At 45.6% G+C, this 22,821-nt stretch overlaps 1 protein-coding gene across 1 annotated transcript; it reads left to right on the top strand.

Moving 5' to 3' along the window:
- Positions 1-9,920: 9,920 nt before the first annotated feature.
- On the top strand, positions 9,921-18,295 carry LOC135818217 (early growth response protein 1-like). Its single transcript, XM_065331575.1, has 2 exons — positions 9,921-10,139; positions 16,585-18,295. Exon 2 carries the CDS (start codon positions 16,609-16,611, stop codon positions 18,097-18,099), a length of 1,491 nt encoding a protein of 496 aa, XP_065187647.1. The 5' UTR covers positions 9,921-10,139; positions 16,585-16,608; the 3' UTR covers positions 18,100-18,295.
- The last annotated feature ends 4,526 nt before the right edge of the window (positions 18,296-22,821 follow it).

Below are 22,821 nucleotides of genomic sequence, written 5' to 3'. Positions count from 1 at the left end.
ATGATCATAGCATTGTTGCTCTTCCCTTCGTTGCATAAATATCTTCTTCAAAATGTCGCCCACACGAAAGAAGGCATACTTCAAGGATTCGCCTATCCGTGATGCTCCTTCATATAAACGTTCCACAACACGAGCTACAACTTGAAGCAAAGGCATCTTCACTAAACCAAAGAAAAAGATTAGCTGGCCAAAACTACTACTGGTCACATCTAATCCTCGTGACGAATGAACTTGAATTTCCGAAGCACACTCACAGGACTGAGTAAGTCTTGTACATAGCTGTTTTCTGATGATCGCTTAGTGCGTGAAACTCGGAGTAAAAACGCTTTCTCTGTCCTCCTATTGTTTGTACTGTACTTGTAAAATTATAGCCTGTAGATCATGGTAGATGTATGCTACAGACCTGATGTGTGCGGAGCTGTACAGACCTGGTGTGTGCGGAGCTGTACAGACCTGGTGTGTGCGGAGCTGTACAGACCTGATGTGTGCGGAGCTGTACAGACCTGGTGTGTGCGGAGCTGTACAGACCTGATGTGTGCGGAGCTGTACAGACCTGATGTGTGCGGAGCTGTACAGACCTGATGTGTGCGGAGCTGTACAGACCTGGTGTGTGCGGAGCTGTACAGACCTGATGTGTGCGGAGCTGTACAGACCTGATGTGTGCGGAGCTGTACAGACCTGATGTGTGCGGAGCTGTACAGACCTGATGTGTGCGGAGCTGTACAGACCTGATGTGTGCGGAGCTGTACAGACCTGATGTGTGCGGAGCTGTACAGACCTGGTGTGTGCGGAGCTGTACAGACCTGGTGTGTGTGGAGCTGTACAGACCTGATGTGTGCGGATCTGTACAGACCTGACGTGTGCGGACTGCGGAGCTGTACGCTACAGTAGTACAGAACTGATGTGTGCGTAGCTGTGCGCTACAGTACAGACCTGATGACGTGTGCGGAGCTGCTCATCCCAATTGTGCACACTCCACCGAGTACAGTGTGTAGGCTCGGTGCATAGGACACTTTCTTCCCAGGTGCGGTAACTCTTCATAACCTGAGTATCCAGGTCAGCAGCCTAGACTATAACTAAGTTATAAGTATAAGACTGGGTGTGACCGTATGAATGTTTCTTTGTATGCGGTGCTTGCTTACTTGTAGTTTGTCTCCAACCATGTTTTAGCATTGTTATTGTTAGTGCTTACGTTTGGTGATTTTTGTTGCCACGTGACCCCCAACTGTCTGTACTTGCCAACGTTTTAGATTTGCGTCGGGTTTCAGTTCGATATTGTGTCTTATGTCCGCACATTTGCTTTGCCCGTAGGAGGCTTTTCTCTTTATGTATGAGTATAGGCAGTGAAGATGACTGATAAGTACAGGTAGGTTCTGAGTGAGGGGGCTCAGTAGACGTACGCACCATGCAACGGTCAACCTGTTAATTAACTGGCTGTGGTGGTGATATAATTGTGTACCAGGGTTAACCTTCTTACGGTTCAAGTGGTCGCCAGACTGGGGATCTACCAATTGATGATGATTGTAGTAAGCTATAATGAGCAATGTTTTGAACAGAGTGCGTCCTCCGCCTTGTAACATGCTGTCAACCATGCCTTGATTGATAAAAACGTATGTAATCAAGCACGCTAAGGAGGTCATGATGGCTGAATCTTGCCTGGCAAGATTCAGCCATCATGATAGACAGAGCGTGCTTGATTTGATTTCTTACAGCGCGAAGCAACATATTAGGGAAGGTCAAAGGTGGAAAGGTCGAAGGTCGAAAAATTATTCTCGAAATGACGTCAAACGGTCCGAACATTCCCGAAATGACGTCAAACGGTCCTGAAACTCCCGAAATGACGTCAAACGGTCCTGATGGCCTGATTATGCCCGCGGCGGGAAGATCGCCTATTGGCCATGGCCCCGGCTACGACCACGTGTCATGTAAGAAATTTTATTTTGGATATACGTACAGTATTCACACAGGAAAAGTGGTGCAGGTACAGCATTGCAGTGGCGCGAGGGAAAGGAGTTAGAAATATGTCCGCTTGATTGCATGTAGTAAACAGATGTTACATGTCGACTGCTGAAAGTATAGAGCATAGGCGTTCATGAATCTCATCATTTCATAATAATAATTCAAAGGATTAGTTGGGGAAGTGAACTGCCTGAAAATGTTACTAGCTGTGCTAGTACTTGTTAGCAACAATCCGAACTAGCGCACACACTGCACTGCATTGCTTTGTACTGCATTCAGGACTGACGTCATGCGCATTGTTTTGCTGCGTAATCACAAATGGCACTAGCCCGTTTTGCTGAAAAGAAAAAGAAATCTTGCTTGCCCTGTTGACCTCTTCCAGACAACGGATCGTGCTTCAGCAGTGTTTCTTTTCCTTTTGTAGCTTTGATGCCAGCCCGAGTGTCACCTCGACACTGAAGGGGACCAACCACGGTCAGTTTCTGGACCCTACCAGAAGTGGAAGAAAGTGATTAAATTTTTAAAGGATTGGGAGAACTTCAAATTCAAAGGATCAGTTGGGGAAGTGAACTGCCTGAAAAGAGAAAATTATCGCCAGACCCACCAGGACTCGAACCTGTGACCTTGCTTGTCATGAGCAATGCTCTAACCACTGAGCTATGAAACCGGGCTGAACCTAGAAGGCGCTGACAAGTTTTCACTCCAAAGGCAGCTCACAACACTTGCCACACATACTGATGGCACTTGGGTCTTTTTCCATCCCCAGGGGACCAACCACGGTCAGTTTCTGGACCCTACCAAAAGTGAAAGAAAGTGATTAAATTTTGAAAGGATTGGGAGAACTTCAAATTCAAAGGATCAGTTGGAGAAGTGAACTGCCTGAAAAGAGAAAAATCGCCAGACCCACCAGGACTCGAACCCCGGACCTTGCTTGTCATGAGCAATGCTCTAGCCACTGAGCTATGGGACTGGGCTGAGCCTAGAAGGCGCTGACAAGTTTTTAACTCCGGGTTCGAGTGTTGGTGGGTCTGGCGATTTTTTTCTCTTTTCAGGCAGTTCACTTCCCCATCTGATTCTTTGAATTTGAAGTTCTCCCAAGCCTTTCAAAATAATAATATTAATACGAGTTAAGAGTAACTCTCCCTCACTGTAACTTGATACTATAATTAATTATACAGTCAGAAAGTGCAATAACGAGGCACAAAACTGACAGAGTACTGAGACATTCGACGTCCTGACACCTAGCTTCAACACATCTCCACAGCGCTAACCGACAGTCTTCCAACTTGGAAGGTTCAAGGTTATGGAAAGACCAAAGGGGGGGGGAAAGCAAGCGCAACGAAAACGAGCAAAAGCTACAGTCCCAACGGGACAAAGAATGTCGATAGTTACTGGACGATGACGAGACCAGTACGATATTTGACAAAGCGGTCTAACTACAATTCGAAGCAGCAAAGCAGCACACCACCCAACTTGGGTGGGTCATAAATATCAAAGATAAGTAAAGAAATGGGAAGCTTTGCGAAAACGAATTGTTCAAGCCGAAAGTCAAACTCCTACAGTACTCCTCATGCACGACATTGTGATGGACTAGTTGACTACAAAACAAGTTGTTTCACACGACGTACGTTCCGCCGTATGGTTCGTGACGGCTCATCAATCATAATGTAACTCGGATGGTGAGCCAATTAAATAATTGTGAAAAGAAGAAGGACAAAATGCAAAGAATTATGACTAACACTGTCCACCAACGTAACCAGATCTTAGACCTAGCTACTAGTTTGTTTGCGCCTTGGAGAAGTGTTGGAGCTAGGTGTCAGGTCGCCAAATGTCTCCGTACTCCTTGTCAGTTTTGTGCCATTTTGTCACACTCGCTGACTGTGTAAGATCTGGTTACGTTGCACGTTGGTGGACAGTTAGTCATAACTCGTAACATTTTGTCATTCTTCTTTTCACAATAATAATACTAATAGTAATCTATAGTGACTTGGTCAGCATATGACCGTTTACGCTGAATCCAACAGTACTCGTGCCCAGCGCTCAACATACCATCCGAACCGATGGTCCATCGGTTTGGTATCGTTTCGTCAATTGAAGTAGGCTCAGCTTACTGCCTACTGGGGGAGCCAAACGCCACGATTCCAACTAGGGTGACGTCACAAGACGATCGTTGCGCATGTGTTAGAAACTGAAATGCTCACAACATCTTGAATACATACAAAAAATAAGTTTCAGGCCGAGTGCCAAGTAGAGTTATCGTGAACTTTAACCATGCACATGAACATGATTATTATAACCCAATACTAGTCATGAAGTTGATTGTTCCAACCAGGAACACACGCTTCTTGCCGAACTTGACACTTGACTGACTCACGACTGCCGTCCAGAGCACACGAGGAGCACGTCGCACCTTCCACTCGGCAAGCGTTCAAGAAAGCACCACTCCCTGCTCAATACACAGTGTTTCGGGGAATTCACCCCTCATCAGTTGAGCTTGAGTAGGCTGAGGAAGATTGTGCCTGAAAAGCACCACTTATATACTGCTCTCCAGGCCAAACCATCACCAGGGATACAAACTTACAGAGACACTTTGTTTCCAGCGCGACAAACACCTCGTGAAGCGCTAAGCTCCAGGTAGCAGCGTGAGTCAGAGTCGCTCATGGAGCTGTAAACTCTGTAAGTAAGTTTGTATCCCTGGTGATGGTTTGGCCTGGAGAGCAGTATATAAGTGGTGCTTTTCAAGCACAATCTTCCTCAGCCTACTCAAGCTCAACTGATGAGGGCTAGGGGTGAATTCCGCGAAACAATGTGTATTGAGCAGGGAGTGGTGCTTTTTTGCAGGTTTGCCGATTGGAAGGTGCGACGTGCTCCTCGTGTGCTCTGGATGGCAGTCGTGAGTCAGTCAAGTGTCAAGTTCGGCAAGAAGCGTGTATTCCTAGTTGGAACAATCAACTTCATGACTATTACCAACACCAACAACGCAATCTACAGCAACTACAACTAATCCACCATCCAAGCCCATAATTGAAAGACCAAGACGATCAACAGCCAACTACAACAGAAGCTACGCACTCAGCGGACGAGGGCGAAAGGAGGGACGTGATAGCAGGGGGACGGCCGAGTTGAGTTCAATGGACCCGGTCAGGCGGGATGGACGAGACAGAGAGAGTACAGAGGAAGCGGAGGATGGAACGGACGGCGGAGGGAGCAGTGAGTCGGAGAGCGGTGATGGGAGTGGTGGTGAGAGTGCCGGTGAGAGTGTTAGTGTTGTGCGTAGGTTTCGTGGTAGCAAGTCTTCAGTGTACAATCATCTGCTGGCTAGTCCTGATTGTTGCGGTGCGTATTCTGACTCTTCGTTCACTGTATTGTGCCGTGGTCGTCATGGTTATGGACTACAGTTAAAAGTGTTGGAAGCTATCTATCAGCGTCTGTACAAGCCTAATTTGTGTGTACAGAAAGATAGTATAATTGGGTTGAAATTGTTCAAGTAACGTGTCGTGTTTAGTGCGGCCAAGCTTGGCCGTTAATGTTCTAGATTTAATGCTCTGCTGTTATGTGTTATCACGTTGTCTTTCCTTCCTTTCTCCTTTGTTCATTTCTCGCTTTGATTGTTAAAATTCACACTTGTAAATTTCACTATTGTTGCTCTTAGTGTTATTTCTCTAACTTAGATTTTCTATAATAGTTCAATTTTTGTTTCAGTGTCCTTTAGTACAACGACGATTCCTGATGAGTGTTGTACGAAAACTTGTTTGAATCCCTTTCTTTCTCTACACAATTTCTTCACATTTTTCATCGTTTTATTGCACATTGTCTCCACAGTTTTACAATACATGAATACAGTGTACACAAATGTCGATCCAGCTTGTATTACTGATTGCGGTTATCAAATTGTTGTCTCCTCGCCGTTTGTTCAAATATTCCATATGTTCTTGGTTTAGTTTTTGGCCTTTTTCGTGCTTTGGAGTTTTAAATAACATTTTCCTCAGTGTCGTGGACATTGGAAAAAAAAAGATAGCGCAACGCACATGGCGAATCAAGGTGCCCCGGAGTATGCCTTGATGGCAGCCGGGCGCGGGCGGTGGTCTAGTGGAGCTTACCGCACGTGCGTTCGCAGGCCTGCAGGCATGCCATGCGCTACTGAGCCACGGGTCGCAAGCACCGCACGCCCCTGGCCCCCGGCCCCTTTTCTTGGAACCATGGGCTCGGCCGATGGGCATGGGCACGAAATCCGCATGGTGCAAATCCATGGGCTACCGCAGACAACAATGAATAATCTTTACTTACTCTTTACTTACTCCGGCAAGGTACGTTCGGGCCTGATTGGAAATTTTTATTTCCATTGCTATCAGGTTCGGCCTCATTTCCTCTGTGCTGCGCTGACGAGTCCACAAAGGACGAAACAGTTCTGTCCGCAGATTGAGTATTTCGCTCCTGCTCTTGTAGCAGTTGAGCACTCTTGCGTGGGGTAGTGCCTTTGCTGTTTGCATTATGCAGAGCTCACTGACTTGTCAGTTTGAGCACTCTGGCAAGGTACGTTCGGGCCTGATTGGAAATTTTTATTTCCATTGCTATCAGGTTCGGCCTCATTTCCTCTGTGCTGCGCTGACGAGTCCACAAAGAACGAAACAGTTCTGTCCGCAGATTGAGTAATCTTTACTTATAAAGAAGAGGCACCTGTGACGTGTGTCTGTGTGTCACGCTCAGGCCATCCTGCCTGCCTGCGGAGCAGCACTGCCCTGAGCACGCGAAGTGTGCGAACAGTGTAGCACAGCGTAGCTAGCGGCCGCAGAAGCACTGAGCACGCGAAGCGTGCGAATCGTGTAGCTAGCGGAAGCAGCCACCGAAGCACTGAGCACGCGAAGCGTGCGCGTGCGAATCGAGTAGCCACCACCACGTGCTGAGCACGCGAAGCGTGCGAACAGTGTAGGTAGCAGACACGATCAGTACGAGTAGCAGTAGCAGCCGCGCGCAGAAGCACTGAGCACGCGAAGCGTGCGAATCATGTAGCCACCTAGCCTAGGCCATAGGTAGCACTAGCAGCCGCACAAGCGCTGCGGACCACGTGAACCGTTCTCTGCAAATAGAAACATCTGCAACAAAACAGATCTGCAGTGAAGAGCGCATCGCACTTCTTTTGTTCGTAAGTTTATGAATTTTTTGAGCCGCTTCATCCGCCACCAGGTGATGAACAACCCTGACCAGCCTCCGGAAGGCGTAACAGACGTCCCTCCTTCTCCTTCCAACGATGAAGAACCTCCCTCACCAGGACTTCAGCGGTCTGGCCACCACCACGTGCTGAGCACGTGCGCTGTTCATGTACTTGCTTCACCTGCATGCCACATTCGGCCAGGCAACGCTGGCCGGGGGTGCTACTAGTAATATTGTAATTGTGGGTTATAATGGTAAAATTGTGGGTTCTACCGAGTACTTAGTGATAGTAGTAGTAGTAGTGCTCTCTAGGGCATAGTTTTTCTTTGTCATCATCTCGTGTAATGGTGAAAATGTGATCTAAAGTTTGTTTTCCGGTGTCCTGAAGTTTTTCTTTTGTATGAATCTCAATTCTATGGTTTCATTTCTGGCGGTGTTCAAGCAGTTTTGGTTTGGATGTTTTTCTTTCCTTTCCTCCCCCTTTTTTCATGTATAAACATTGCTGTTGCCATTAATATTTGTTATCTTTCAATTGTGTTACAATTTTGCTGTTCACCTTTCGAATTCATTGCCCTCCTTGCATTCACATCTTCATTGCTTTTTGCGTTCAATAAAAACACAATTTGTATAAATGTATATTTTTATTTGAATTCGCAAGTACACACGGGCTACAAGCCCAATTACATGGAAGCGAATGCCATAATGAGGCCAATTAAGAAAAAAAGGTGGAGGAAGGAGGAGGACGGTAGCAAAGCAACAGGGAGGAAAATTCAGGAGCAAAATCAACAATTGCACAAATGTGAGGGTACCTGTGGAGCGATAAAAGGCCAAGCAAACAGAAGAAAGGAAATCACAAGCCAATACACGCTAAACTGCGCTTGAGTTATAATGAAGGGGAAAACCGGAGCTCAAGAATATTATAACATACAAAGTCATAATAAGAAGTCAACTGGATGAGAAGTAGCACAAGCAAACATTTCCTGACAACGAGAGGGGCTGTAACTACAGCCACAGCAGTAGCTGCTGAAGCAGCAGCAGCAGCAGCATCAACAACAACAACAACAACAACAACAACAACCACAACAACAACAACAACAACAACAACAACAACAACAACAACAACAACAACAACAACAACAACAACAACAACAACAACAACAACAACAACAACAACAACAACAACAACAACAACAACAACAACAACAACAACAACAACAACAACAACAACAACAACAACAACAACAACAACAACAACAACAACAACAACAACAACAACAACAACAACAACAACAACAACAACAACAACAACAACAACAACAACAACAACAACAACAACAACAACAACAACAACAACAACAACAACAACAACAACAACAACAACAACAACAACAACAACAACAAAAACAACAACAACAACAACAACAACAACAACAACAACAACAACAACAAAAACAACAACAACAACAACAACAACAACAACAACAACAACAACAACAACAACAACAACAACAACAACAACAACAACAACAACAACAACAACAACAACAACAACAACAACAACAACAACAACAACAACAACAACAACAACAGCAGCAGCAGCAGCAGCAGCGCCGTGCAGACTACTCCAAGGGGAGTATGGGACTGTGAACACAGAAGGCGGGAGAATTCATGGATTTAGTAGTAGTAGTACAGTAGTAGAATTTATTATTGTTTAGGGAAATCCCTACAGACGTTGCCGTCTTTTTACAGGGAACCCTAACTGGCCTAAGTGCTCTTTGCAGAGCGAAATGAAAGCGAGATCAGGCAGTTGCCATAGCAATGTACTGGTACACCCAGCCTTTATCATTTTTACATGACCCCATGGCCCGTCTTTCAAACGCTCTTTCATAGCCGATAGATGGCGTTATTAATTTTGTTCCTATCATACTAAGTATGTTTCAGATGGGCGGCCTTAGACGGCCCAGTCTGATCATTTCACACGAACTATGTTATACGGTAATATGACATCATGATCACAATAATCATGTCGTGCTCACGTTCAATAATATGAGCTCGCGACACCCCACTGGCGCATCTCTTCCGTGGTGTGAGGGTTCACTATAACTATAACGTATAGTTCACACATACAGTGTACTAAATAGAGGTTGCGACTTCGGCGATGATTTTGTTTAGGAATGGGTTGCTCTTCAGGCAAAATCTTCCTCAGCCTACTCAAGCTCAACTGATGAGGGGTGAATTCCCCGAAACACTGTGTATTGAGCAGGGAGTGGTGCTTTCTTGCAGGTTTGCCGAGGGGAATGTGCGACGTGCTCCTCATGTGCTCTGGATGGCAGTCGTGAGTCAGTCAAGTGTCAAGTCGTCGGCGGAATAGCGAGAGCTCCGGTGTGGGAGCAAACCCATTCCTATACAGTCTACTGTATTGTAAAACATACCTCGGTTACCTGCACGACACATGCGTACAGTTTACGAGACGCCATACGCTGCACATCATAACTGTATACATGTACTTGTATTATTGAACTACTGTTGACATTATTTCTTGACTGCTAAACACGAACACTTACTTCGATTGGTCGCATACGTCTCACGCGACAATCCTCCACAAATAATTGTTTTGTCAATCTTCCCACTCTCGATGACCTCGCCCCCCCCCCCCCCAACCCCCCACAACCCACGGTTAACTACATGTACATGTAGATACCCACTTAGGCTATTCTCGTAATCTAATGGTTGGCTGTTTTTTTTAATCCGCTGCCACCATGTTTCCACACATTGTTACTACCTCCATCGCATGTCACGTAGTTCCTCACTCTCGAGGCCAGACATTGCTCAATGTAAATAGTAGCTGTGTAGAATTTTCTGTGCTCATTCCTACCAAGTAGTTCCGTTGAAAAGGTGAAGAAATTTCGTTGAGGTACAATGTAGTTCTTTGTGAAGAGAAAATTATCTTCGGCAGTTGAACATCGGCAGTTGGACATCTGCGCGTTTACCCTAGGATAAACTCCACTTGATACCAGTTGACACCGGAGGTAAGACGTAACTCCAGCTTGTTTTTTCTTTAATTTTTGGAGGGTTTGTACTTAACGTTTCTTCAGAATTCCCAAACTCCATTGCAGCGTATTTCTTGCACTTGAAAACACCGCCATTCCGGCAACAGGCTCTCAGCTGCAATGCCCTGATGATGCCCAATGGGCGAAATATTGGCAAAGTTATTTATTTGGTGCAGCTGAGAGCCTGTTGCCGGAATGGCGGTGTTTTCAAATGGTATGTACGTAACTAATAAAAAAACTGCGTGATCAAATTGAGGCGCTTGTAGTTGTTCAGGTTTGTAGATGAAATTCAAGTTTTTTTTGCCCAGTACAGTGCGGATCGGCTATAGGGTTGTCGGCTATAGTAATATTATACCTCTTCTATTGATCGTATTCTCAAATTCATTTTCGTAAACCATCCCTTTCTATACATGTAAACCACCCCTTTTATCGGTTCGGCTATAGTAATCCAGTAAAACCTGTGACTACCGACCACCTCTTGGTGCCAGCAAAAGCGGTCTTTAGTAGTAGGTGGTCTTTAGTTAGAGGTTTGCACCGTGCGACCATATAGGGATCCCAGTATATGATATGCAAATCAAAATGCAGCTAGTACAATTCCCCAGGACTTGCGCAATGCCATTCTTATTTCAGGTCAAACAACACTTGGAGAGAAAGACGGAGAGATGGAGAGAGGCAAAAGAGAGAGAGAGAGAATATAAAAAATTTGCAGACGTCAAATTCAGCTGCTGCTTCTGAAGCCAGGAGTCAAACGTTCCCTGTAGAAGTTTCGGTTTGCGCTGGGCTTCAAATTTGTTCATCCGATCAATCGTACCGACTATCCTTGTTTTGACTTCTCGATTGTTCGAACGCAATCCTTCAGCATCAGGACCTTGCGGTGCTGCTTTGTTTCTGGATTCCTTGACGCCATCGTCGATTCATGTGTATGACTGGGGTGACAAAGCCGCTCAGTCTTCGCTTCTCCTCCGAGTAGTAACATCGAGCTGAGAGCGCTTTCGATGCGTTCTCCAAGACGTTTCCTATCATGTTTATTCTTGACAGCGCTTGGAATTCTCACAGGTGTAGTGCAGTCCACACCGACTCCACAGTCAAAATGGCCTGCGTTCATTTTTTCAGCTGTATACCGAAAGATTCCTTTCAGGACCATGGAAAATCAGCAAAATTTGAAGAAGGAGCTTCGAGCAACATTTGATTTCCTACATCGCGGTCGCTAGTTACGGGTCAAAAATCGTCTTTGGGACAAGAAAAGGCGGTCGCTGGTCGCGTTCAGCAGGTAGTCGCTAGTCACAGTGCATTTTGAATGTGAGACCGTCCGTGCCTGGCCAAGTGGTCGGTAGTACCAGGCTGGTCGCTAGTCACGTGGTCTTTAGTTACAGGTTTTACTGTAATCGTACTACAGTGCTGGCAACTGAAATCCGACCCTCTAGCGGTGCGCTACGCCCGTTAGCGATTCGTACGAGGCGCTAGGGGGTCGGATTTCAGTTGCCAGCACTGTAGTTTACGTGACAACGTCATCAACGACAAACGAGTTAGTTGCCATGGCTACCCACTACATTGTTGTATATGTACATGACGTCATACTGCCGACAACTCCGTCACTTAGTACAGTAGCTAGACCACGCCTGCTGGCACTTTGGAGTACAGTACGGATCGGCTATAGCGTTGGTGTTTGATTTTCGTGAAAATATCACTATAGGCGATATATTACTATAGGCGATATGCATACTTAGGTATGGCTGACAAATGCGTGTATGGTGTCATTCGAATCAGTGCAGCGTGCAGAAGCGTGCTGTGCATATGACTGTGCAATACGCGCAGTGCAGAGCTACTTCCTGCGGAAACAAAAACTTCGTGATTTTTTGACATGAGTTTTCATGGAGTTGCTGTGCTCAACAAATGTGTTCTTTTGGAAGAGAAACACTTCAACACATTCAATCGACATAACAATATCTACAGGATCGATTAGTGGGAGTAGAGTCTCAGTCTGGGTCGCCATCGCTCGACTCATCACCGGTGAAACCGTTCCAAGTAGTAGGTCGATCGTGATGTCGTATTTCACGGAGAAGCTTCTCCGCGTCCCTGATCGTCTTCGCTGTTACCTGAATGCCTTCTCCAACATCTCGGCGGAGACCACGATAGCGCTTCAGTGCTGGTACTAATTACTGCCTCCGATCTCGCTCGAGGATGCCCCGGAACAAGCACAGCCCACGCCAAACATTTCGAATTATTTCCTCCGAGGGATATCATAGTCGTACCAGCGCTTCCTGGCTGCCGCGATCAGATCTCGCCATGTAGATCTACGATGTATAATATTTTATGATCATCACTATAGCCGATGAAAAATGTATGCAATAAGATCATTTTGACAAAGAAACTGTATCATTATAGCCGATATATTACTATAGCCGATTATTACTATAGCCGATCCGATATGTATAGAAAGGGGTGGTTTACGAAAATGAATTTGAGAATACGATCACTATAAGAGGTATATTACTATAGCCGACCACCCTATAGCCGATCCGCACTGTACTCGAGTTTCGGCCCTGAAACGTGACATGCGAACATGCTTGCAACACGCATGGTCGCGCATATCAACGTATAGGCACGCATAGGTAGGCAATAATGCGCTGTGGACACTGGCCAGAGCCAAACGCTACTACAGTACTATTCGTAAAGACTTATGCATACATGTAGCTACGGAACTAATAAATATTATACTAGGAATTATATCACTCTTCCAGCATTTTCGACGACACACTCACTACACGGATGGCATGACAACACACTCACTACACGGATGGCATGACAACACCTTGACTTGCGCAATTGCTGTGTCGTCTTCTTTCCTTTTCTTTCTTTGTACTCTTGTGGTCTTTCCCGAATCATGAATAATCTCAAGTAGGAGATCCCTTCGACAGGCGTAGAGCCTCTGGGTAACGTTAATCCTTGAAAAACTCGGATACGGAGCCAGAAATACATGTAAAAAAAGAGAGAATAAAATACATGAGGAAGAGTATGCAGCATCTCTTCACGACTGTAACAAGATGATAAAATCCATACTGGTCATGACTTCGTAACATGTATAATGTACAAATGTAAGGTAGATTCTCCATGACATGTACACGGAGTTTTGCGGACTACCCGCCACTATCTCGTCCGCCCCGGGATACCTGATGAAGGCTGATCCACTCGCATCTTCTGCTACATGTACTGTGTCAGTGTGAGAAAGAACTTTGAATAAAACAAGTTCGAGCATACAATACTGTATTGCCATGATTTCTATCCTGCTTTTCATTGAAAACACTATCCGCATAACCTCCGAACCCTTTACCATGCAGACCACCAGCACTGATCAGGTGCATTGTACACAATTGTATAGCCTACATACTAGAACTGTGGTAGAAGCGTTTAGTTATGCTCCTACCTCCGACAGGATGCCAAATTATGCTCTAAATTTTCAACCACCAAACTATGCCAATAATTATGCCGGCATAATCCGCCGGTGCCTACAGTCTCCGGCTAGCTGTATGCTCAGTCTACATTCTTGATCTTATCTTTTCTTTTCTTTTTTTCTCTTTTTCTTTTTAATGTTTTACTGCCAGATAGCCCTTGGCGGATTATGCCGGCATAAGATTTGGCATAATCTTGGGATTTCGTCGAAAAACTATGCTCCGGCATATTATACGGATTCCAACGTGTAAGGTCGGCATAATCTTTCGGTTTAGACAAAAATTATGCTTAGGGGCATAATACAGCTTTGTCAGAAAGGCTGCAAATGTTTTTTTAAATACCCCAGTTACGACTCCTTGTCATAGCCCTTGGCGGATTATGCCGGCATAATATTTGGCATAATCTTGGGATTTCGTCCAAAAATTATGCTCCAGCATAATATTCGGATTCCAACGTGTAAGGTCGGCATAATCTTTCGGTTTAGACAAAAATTAAGCTTAGGGCATGGCCGTGTATGTATGCGTGGTTTCTCAATCCTCTATGTACAGCGTGAATACATACTGGAACCGAGCATAATTCAGCATATTGTTGGCATAATTGTGGCATAATGAAAAGCATAATTTGATGATTGGCCGAGCATAGTCCACCAATGGCTACTGCCAGAAGTCATCTTCATATAAGGAGGCAGATATGCCTGTTTGTTGTATGACTTTAAATAAATCCAACCAACCAACCAACACGTAGCCAAAGGTCAAATCTGTACACGACACAGTTATGCTAGTTTTAATGCTAGCATTACCCGCTGATGCCTAGCCGCTAGAGAGGAACAAGGGGGAAAAGTTCTGAACACAGCCCAACACCTGTGCCTCACTGTATGACATTGAGACCAAAGATCAAAAGGCAAAGCCGCAGTGGTAGGTAGCATGATGTGTAATTCAAAGTTGAAGACAGGCAGCGCATGTCCATTACTAGTCTATAGAGCCTAGGGCCCTAGGTTAGAGGGATAGAATAGAGTAGAATGCAGTTAATTTACACACCACCTCCTTTGATCCAAGCATTAACTCCGCAAGTATAAGTTCAATGTTCACCTCATTTACAAAAACCGCCGCCTGGGCAACAAAATAGTTGCCTATAAATGAATTACAATTTTCTTCTGTTTTCTTCTTCTAGTTTACATTAAAAAACATTATAATAATAATAGTAGAAAGGAAAAGGACATATGGAAACGAGTTAAGAGTAACTCTCCACCACTGTAACTAGATACTATATACAGTCAGAAAGTGCAACAACTAGGCACAAAACGGACAGAGTACTGAGACCTTCGACGTCCTGACACCTAGCTTTAACACATCTCCGTAGCGCTAACCGACAGCCTTCCAACTTGGAAGGTTCAAGGTTATGGAAAGACCAAAGAGGGGAAGGCAAGCGCAACGAAAACGAGCACAAGCTACAGTCCCAACGGAACAAAGAATGTCGATTGTCACTGGACGATGACGAGACCAGTAGGCGATTTGACAAAGCGGTCTAACTACAATTCGAAGCAGCAAAGCAGCACACCACCCAACTTGGGTGGGTCAAAAATATCAAAGATAAGTTAAGAAGGGGGAAGCTTTGCGAGAACGAACTGTACAAGCCGAAATCTAAACTCCTACAGTACTCCTCATGTGATGGATTAGTTGACTACAAAACAAGTTGTTTCACACGACGTACGTTTCGCCGTATGGTTCGTGACGGCTCATCAGGTGTGCAATTTGAAACTCGGGTATTGAGCCAATAATAAAAGTAGAAAGGAAAAGGACATATGGAAACGAGTTAAGAGTAACTCTCCACCACTGTAACATGATACTATATACAGTACGAAAGTGCAACAACTAGGCACAAAACTGACAGAGTACTGAGACATTCGACGTCCTGACACCTAGCTTCAACACATCTCCGTAGCGCTAACCGACAGCCTTCCAACTTGGAAGGTTCAAGGTTATGGAAAGACCAAAGAGAGCTTTCCCTCAAACCAGTCAATATTTTATGACTTGGGGCTCCCCGCGTGCTAGTTTGTACGTGAAGTGTGTGGGTTACAGTGAGGGCTGCGTCCCACCCGCCTGTGTGGATTCACAGGAAGTGTGAGTTACGAAGTCTGAAGAAAATGTTGAACGGCCCCTGCTGGGATGACGACTACACCATAGCTCAGTGGTTAGAGCATCGCTGGCTACAAGCGAGGGTCCCTGGTTCGAGTCCTGGTGGTGACAGTCAATTTTTTCTTCAGACTTTTCCCGTTTGTCTCTTTCCCTCAAACCAGTCAATATTTTATGACTTGGGGCTCCCCGCGTGCTAGTTTGTACGTGAAGTGTGTGGGTTACAGTGAGGGCTGCGTCCCACCCGCCTGTGTGGATTCACAGGAAGTGTGAGTTACGAAGTCTGAAGAAAATGTTGAACGGCCCCTGCTGGAATGACGACTACACCATAGCTCAGTGGTTAGAGCATCGCTGGCTACAAGCGAGGGTCCCTGGTTCGAGTCCTGGTGGTGACAGTCAATTTTTTCTTCAGACTTTTCCCGTTTGTCTCTTTCCCTCAAACCAGTCAATATTTTATGACTTGGGGCTCCCCGCGTGCTAGTTTGTACGTGAAGTGTGTGGGTTACAGTGAGGGCTGCGTCCCACCCGCCTGTGTGGATTCACAGGAAGTGTGAGTTACGAAGTCTGAAGAAAATGTTGAACGGCCCCTGCTGGGATGACGACTACACCATAGCTCAGTGGTTAGAGCATCGCTGGCTACAAGCGAGGGTCCCTGGTTCGAGTCCTGGTGGTGACAGTCAATTTTTTCTTCAGACTTTTCCCGTTTGTCTCTTTCCCTCAAACCAGTCATGTAGATATAATAATAATATTATTATATTATTAACTGGTTTGAGGGAAATTATTATATTAACTGGTTTTAAAATAATAATTACTATGATTGTATTTTTCATGGTTCCTTACAGGCTAGTACAACTCATCAACAAAAGATGCGATTGTTCAAACCATCCATACAAGGCTATGAAGCTCAGGCCCCGATAGAAGAGGCAAGCAACAATGTGGAAATCTCCGATGCGCCGACTGGTTACGATAATATGCAGGACTTGAACATTTCGCTGGGTTGTACTGCCGTGCCTATTTCATTCCCGCCTGACAGTAGTATTATGCAGGAGATGGAGGAATTACTAGCCCACGCTCCAAACGCCTGGGGCACACTAGCGGTGCATGGAGACCTGGGCTTGGCTGCAGGGGATGAAGAGCTGATGGATTTCCTAGTCGAATTGCTACAAGCCGAAAGTCCGGGAAGTGAAATGACTGGCCCAGCAGATGATCAAGTGCCAGTAAGCTCAACAGCTTCCAACATGACTTCTTCCGGCAGTGCTCATGCTGAGTCTGCCACTGCGGATAAACAACAGCAGGAGCAAGGTACCGTCTCAGACCATCCGTTTCCTGGTATTCCAACGAATTTGAATGCACATGGTTCCGATTCCACCGGGCCACCATCACTGCCAGGACCTGACCATATGCAAACTCCCCGCAATCACGAGCAAGGGATGAATGGAGGTGTTAACGTCGTGACGTCATCACTGCATGCTACGTCACTACCAATGAAGGAGCGGCCCTTTGCGTGTAGTCGTGAAGGAATACCGGGAAATGTGAATGCACATGGTTCCGATTCCACCGGGCCACCATCACTGCTAGGTCCTGACCATATACAAACTCCCCACAATCACGAGCAAGGGATGAATGGAGGTGTTAACGTCGTGACGTCATCACTGCTTCCTACGTCACCACTACTGAAGAAGCGGCCCTTTGCGTGTGGTCATGAAGGCTGCAGTCGCCGCTTCCCACGCAAAGACGAGCTGAACCGCCACACACGTACGCATACAGGCGAAAAGCGGTTTCAATGCGAAATTTGCAATACATGGTTTTCAAGGAAGGACCATCTCACGACACACTTCCGCACACATACCGGGGAGAAGCCATATCATTGTCCGCATTGCCCTAGTCAGTTTGCCCGGTCTGACGGAAGGCTACGCCATAAGAAAAAAGTTCACAAATTGCTAGAATCAAGCGCAGCATTAGGAGTGCAGCACGGACACTCACCAGGTCTCGGTGGTACGCCTTTGGCTACAAACATGGTGAGCTTGGCATCACTGCCCGCACTGAGTACAGCCAGCCAGTTCTCTGCCACAGCAACTCCGCCGGCTAGTACTAGTAGTGCAGCCTCCGCTAGACCTTTTAATGGGACTGCTGCATCGATGGGCACCGCCGCCGCCGCCGCCGCGACACAGCATCATAATTATTCCATGGCTGTCTCATCCACGGTAAACGTACGGCAGCCGCAGGAGGAACATCATTTGCAGCAGCAGCCACAAGGCCAGCAGTACCAGAACCGTCAGCATCTGGCTCCAGATGTGGTTCCAGAACCAGAGCAGAGTGCTGGCATGATTGGTCAAGCGGACATTCCTCGTGGATAACTTCGGCTCAGTATCCAAAACATCGTCTAATCGCATAAGGACAACATATGCTGCGTTGTGGACTGGTCTGGACTGGCATGCTATTGCCAATGTAGTGTATATTTAGTGTATGTGTATGTGTATGTGAGAAAAGGGAGAGAGAGTGTGGGTGTATGTGGGTGTAATGGTGTGGGCATGTGTGGATTTGGCATTTAAAAATCCCCAGCTCTATTCTATATCATTAGCGCTGGAACTGCTGCTGCATAGCCCCAAGTCTGAAGACTTGGCAACTTTACGCTCTCTTTTTCATTGCCAAGTCACCTAGGAGTGAAACATTTCTTCGTACTGAATGTAAAGCTGTGTAAATACAGGTGATCGTCTCTGCTGCTGATGTTGCTGCTAGCCTTTTTAGCGTGACTCTGTTTCCGCTGCTGTGCTAATGTTGTTGATAAAACTCAATTATTTTTGTTTGCTCCTGTTTTGGGCTTTGGATGATCCCTATATCATGATACCATACGCGTTGTTGTCATTCATTCAATTCTTCATATGAACTGTATTGCACCGTCTAGAGCCGTTTCGGCCAAAAGTTTTGTCTGGCACCTTTGAATTGACTCAGCTGTGGGTTTGTGCTCGTGCGGTACTCAGGAGTTTCACACCGTACGCCCGTGTAAAACAAGGTTATCATGCATGTAAGTCAAACTGATAGTAACGACTCTAAAATACGAAAAACATGCAGCCATTGCAAAGACGTTTCTATCGGTTTGAATTAACCCAAATGATGGCGGAGGCAAAAAGGATAGGCAGGGCTTTGAACTTTTTGACAAGTTCTCTTGTTCGTTGTTTCGGGTGGTTTCGCTCATCACCACTACCATGTTACAGGGTGGGTCGGTTGTTTGTTTGGTTTCTAATAGCATGCCATGGTGCATAATGTCATACACTATGTCTTGAACAATCGACGTGGACTCAATAACTCAACATACATCCGGTATTATGGTGTTGAGTAATATGTGCATTCTTCATGGTACATGTGCACAATGTCATGCACTTATAGTTAAATCATGTCATGTACTCTGAAGACAGTACGATTACACTTTTACGTACATGTAAAAGTTTGGTTTGTGAGCAACACTGGCTCACACTCAATCACTGCTTTTCACTAGAAAAATATTTTAATTCAACGTTTCGGTTATGAAATAACCTTCATCAGGAATGAAGTGGGCCCACCGGTTAGTACATGTGTGTTTTGGAATTACCGGTAACGTTTGTACATGTACATGGTACACATGCATATGTATAATATTCAATCTCCAGACTGTTAGCTGTTTCGACCATATTACGTCTCGTCAACGCAGCTCGCAGCTACTGGCCTACCAGATCGAAATGAAGTATAACGAACGGCACAGGTTTTTAACTGGCAGAAAGGATCAAAGAGAGAGAAAGTTTTCTTTTTGCTCTAACTGCGTGTTACTGCGATCAACCCGGTGAGCTTTGCACACGGGCAGATTTCTGTGACGCTGGCCAGAAATAGTGCTGCGCCAAGCCTATGCGAGGCTGAAGGAGCGTAGTACTTAAGTTCATATCAGATACGTGCAAACACAAGTCACAGATTACCACGAATCTTCATTACCAAAATGAATTCTTTTTTTTAAGAGAAGAAAACACATGAGAACGTGTTAAGCAGCAACTATCCAAGACCGTAACAAGATGATATCGAGTCAGAACGTGTGATAATAGGGCACAAAACTGACCGCCAAGTGAGACATTTTTTTGAGCGACCTGACACCTAGCTCTAACACATCTCCAGTGCGCAAACCAACAGCCTTCTGTCTGAAGTAGACAAGACGCACAGTGAGCTGTCCGGTTTGCTAGAGTGTTCAATGAAACAAAAACAAAAAAACAAAAAACAAAAAAAATGTATCCATCCATGTTCTTGGTGTCAATGGTATCGGATTTTTCTCTAGATCTTTGCATTAGCCTTACCGTGCAAAGAAAACGAGTCTGTGCAAAAGGTGAAACGTGCACTGTCTTCTTTCTTTGATACATGTATGCCTATATGGACAGATTGATGTCGATGAAGATTCTGGTGCCCTGCGTAGGTGGATATGTGGGCACATTCGTCACAAGAAGCACTAAGATGACTAAAATACACGTACATGTGCATGTACATGTACACACACAACAGTGCAAAAGGCTGTGTTAGCTGTAACTGAAAAGGTGTGCAATATCTTACGGCCGATGCCCGGTGACAAACAAGGCTGTATTATTCTTTTTAGCAAAGAGTATGTCCAGGCTGTATGCACCGAGCGCACCATAGTCTGCAGTGAAAACTGTATAAGCACCTACACTGTACTTTTGTGATCTCAGCTCAAAGAGGAGCAAATCATTAGCACAGTCTGTAAAGAAATTTATTACTACCGCATTCTTTCTCCGTTCTTAACGTTCAAGCAGTAACCGCTGCATTTTGGCCGCTCAGTAACTATTAGTGCTTGCACTCCGTTTCCCACACGCGCACGCACACTTCCCCGCACGCACACTAGCACATGCATGCGTGTACTTACATACACCCATCTCGATACACACCTCTATCCGGTTGTGCACTTTCATTTCTCTGGGGGGTTTTTTCTTTTCCTTTTTTCACAACCATCACATGTAGCAGAGCTAGAAGCGGAAGGTTAGCATTTGCTGCCTTGAAAGCAAACTGTTCTATTATCATTGTTATTATTATTATTCTTTCTACAGCAAGAGAAATTCCATCTTCATAGAGTTCTAAAACTGTTACTGTGTAGTCTGCTTACTATTGGTCTAATTCTATTATCATAATTATTATTAATTATACATTATTATTATTAAATACGTACAGAATTATTCTCCTTTTTCTGCTTTTGTGCCTTTTTAAAGTTCGCTATAGACGTGTAGTTTCCCTTCATGTGTGACTTACGGGTACATATACATGATTGTATCATATTGGTTCAATATGTACTGACTATCCTTGTCTTTAGACTGATCACTAACTCTGTGTTATGCTTTCCTTTGGATTGGGGATTGCTTTGGTTGATTAGTCTACTCTTAAAATCGTGCTTGTCAGCACAAGAGGCTTTTAGACATTGCCCATCATGCAGGATGGCTGCATTACTTGTTTTTTTGGCAAGACAAACACTTTTAAAACAACCAACCAAGTCTTGATGTCAGGGTAGTGGGTTTGATCCGTGCCCCGCTTCAGGCACCTTTAATACAAATAGCTACTACTGGGTTGCTCATAACGGATTTTAAAGGCCACTTCTAAGAAGCACCGAGCACAAGAAGCAGAACAACTATTTAGTGAGATCAGTAGAACATACATGTAGGCTTGTTTCCATCAGAGTGTAACCTATTACCACTGTTCGGTTGATATGCTCCCTGCCGACAGTGCACTAAGCACAGACCGCCAATTGCGAAGCATCATCTCTCACGGAAGGTGCTGAGAGTGATCTTCCCCCTATAGTCATTGCCGATAAAGCACATGAATTGCTGGACAAGGGTGCCATCTTGTTGACGACAGTGCACGATTTGTATACAGAGAAATGCACCCAACTGCTGACCCCAAGCCAGCGGCATACGTGCTCGGCAAATTGAAGTTGACCCTGGAGCACCACTTGCACGTCATTCCACCCAAGTCGCGGAAGGATGGCACATTGCTGCTACGCAAGGGATGTAATGCTGAGCAGGCACTACATATGATCCTTTCTGCAGAGCGTAAACACAAGATAAAGCAAACACCAACAAAGCTGGAAGACGTCACTTTGCCATGCTCACAGCACAATTGATAGCCAGCAACCAAATAATACAATTACACTCAAACGTCTCTTATCCGGACGCCTCAGATACGGGCACGTCTCTCTACCGGGCACCTTTAGCAGGTGCGTCCGCAATGTAGTTAAACAAGTAGGGGGCGGACCTCAGCCCGAATGGCAGTACTTTGGCATAGTAGAATTGGCCCTGCCACTGGAAACCCAACAAATGGTATGCAGTGGGTGCGACAGGGACCATTCGAAATGCATTGCGTATGTCGAGCTTCGCCATCAAGGCACTGGTACCTTGACGTTGCAGAAGCTCAATGGCATCGTCCACTGTGACATAATGTAGGGAGAACGAATCCTTGTTTATTCCATCATTGACAGACATACGATCAGGGTAAGACAGGTGGTGAATGAGGCGGAATTTCCCGTTGTTCTTGGGCACTACGCCAAGCGGAGAGCATACAAATGGGTGGAAAGGCTGGACAGAGAAAGGACCGGTCGATTCGTCACGTCGGACCCGGTCAGCAATTTGTTGTTGTACAAACTGAGCATGTTCAATGGCAGTTGGGAGGTTGCCAGAGATGATAGATACAGAAGCACCAGAGTGGCCAATGTGGAACCCGTGTTGCAGCCATTAAGGATAAAGTCAGAGAGGACACGATTAGAAATACGGGGCAAAAGAGTCATTAGGCGGGCTATGTACAGAGGCGTGGGGAGACTACTTCGCTGCGACAGGCTTGTCCGTCTGGCGGGGTCCCCGGCGACCGTCGTTGGTGCAGCGAGCGGCGGGATGACCTCGGTCGCCGCAAGTTGAGCAGACGTGCTAGCGTTCACAGGGCTGGTGTTGGCATGGGCGGCCACGGTTGAAGTTGAGGCAGATCTGGCGGGTGCTGCCCGCCCCGGCCAGAAATGGCTGCGTACTTCGGCTGGTGCTGGTGCAAGCTGGAGCATGTGGCCCTGCCAACTA

The sequence above is a fragment of the Sycon ciliatum genome, chromosome 5 (assembly GCF_964019385.1).
Source record: "Sycon ciliatum chromosome 5, ocSycCili1.1, whole genome shotgun sequence".
In the NCBI taxonomy this organism is placed as follows: Eukaryota; Metazoa; Porifera; class Calcarea; order Leucosolenida; family Sycettidae; genus Sycon; species Sycon ciliatum.
Note: the sequence above shows the minus strand (reverse complement) of the source record. Positions and strands in the feature narration are given on the sequence as shown.

Coding starts and splice junctions, on each gene's coding strand:
- LOC135818217 (XM_065331575.1), top strand. CDS start 16,609: ATGCGATTGTTCAAACCATCCATACAAGGCTATGAAGCTCAGGCCCCG.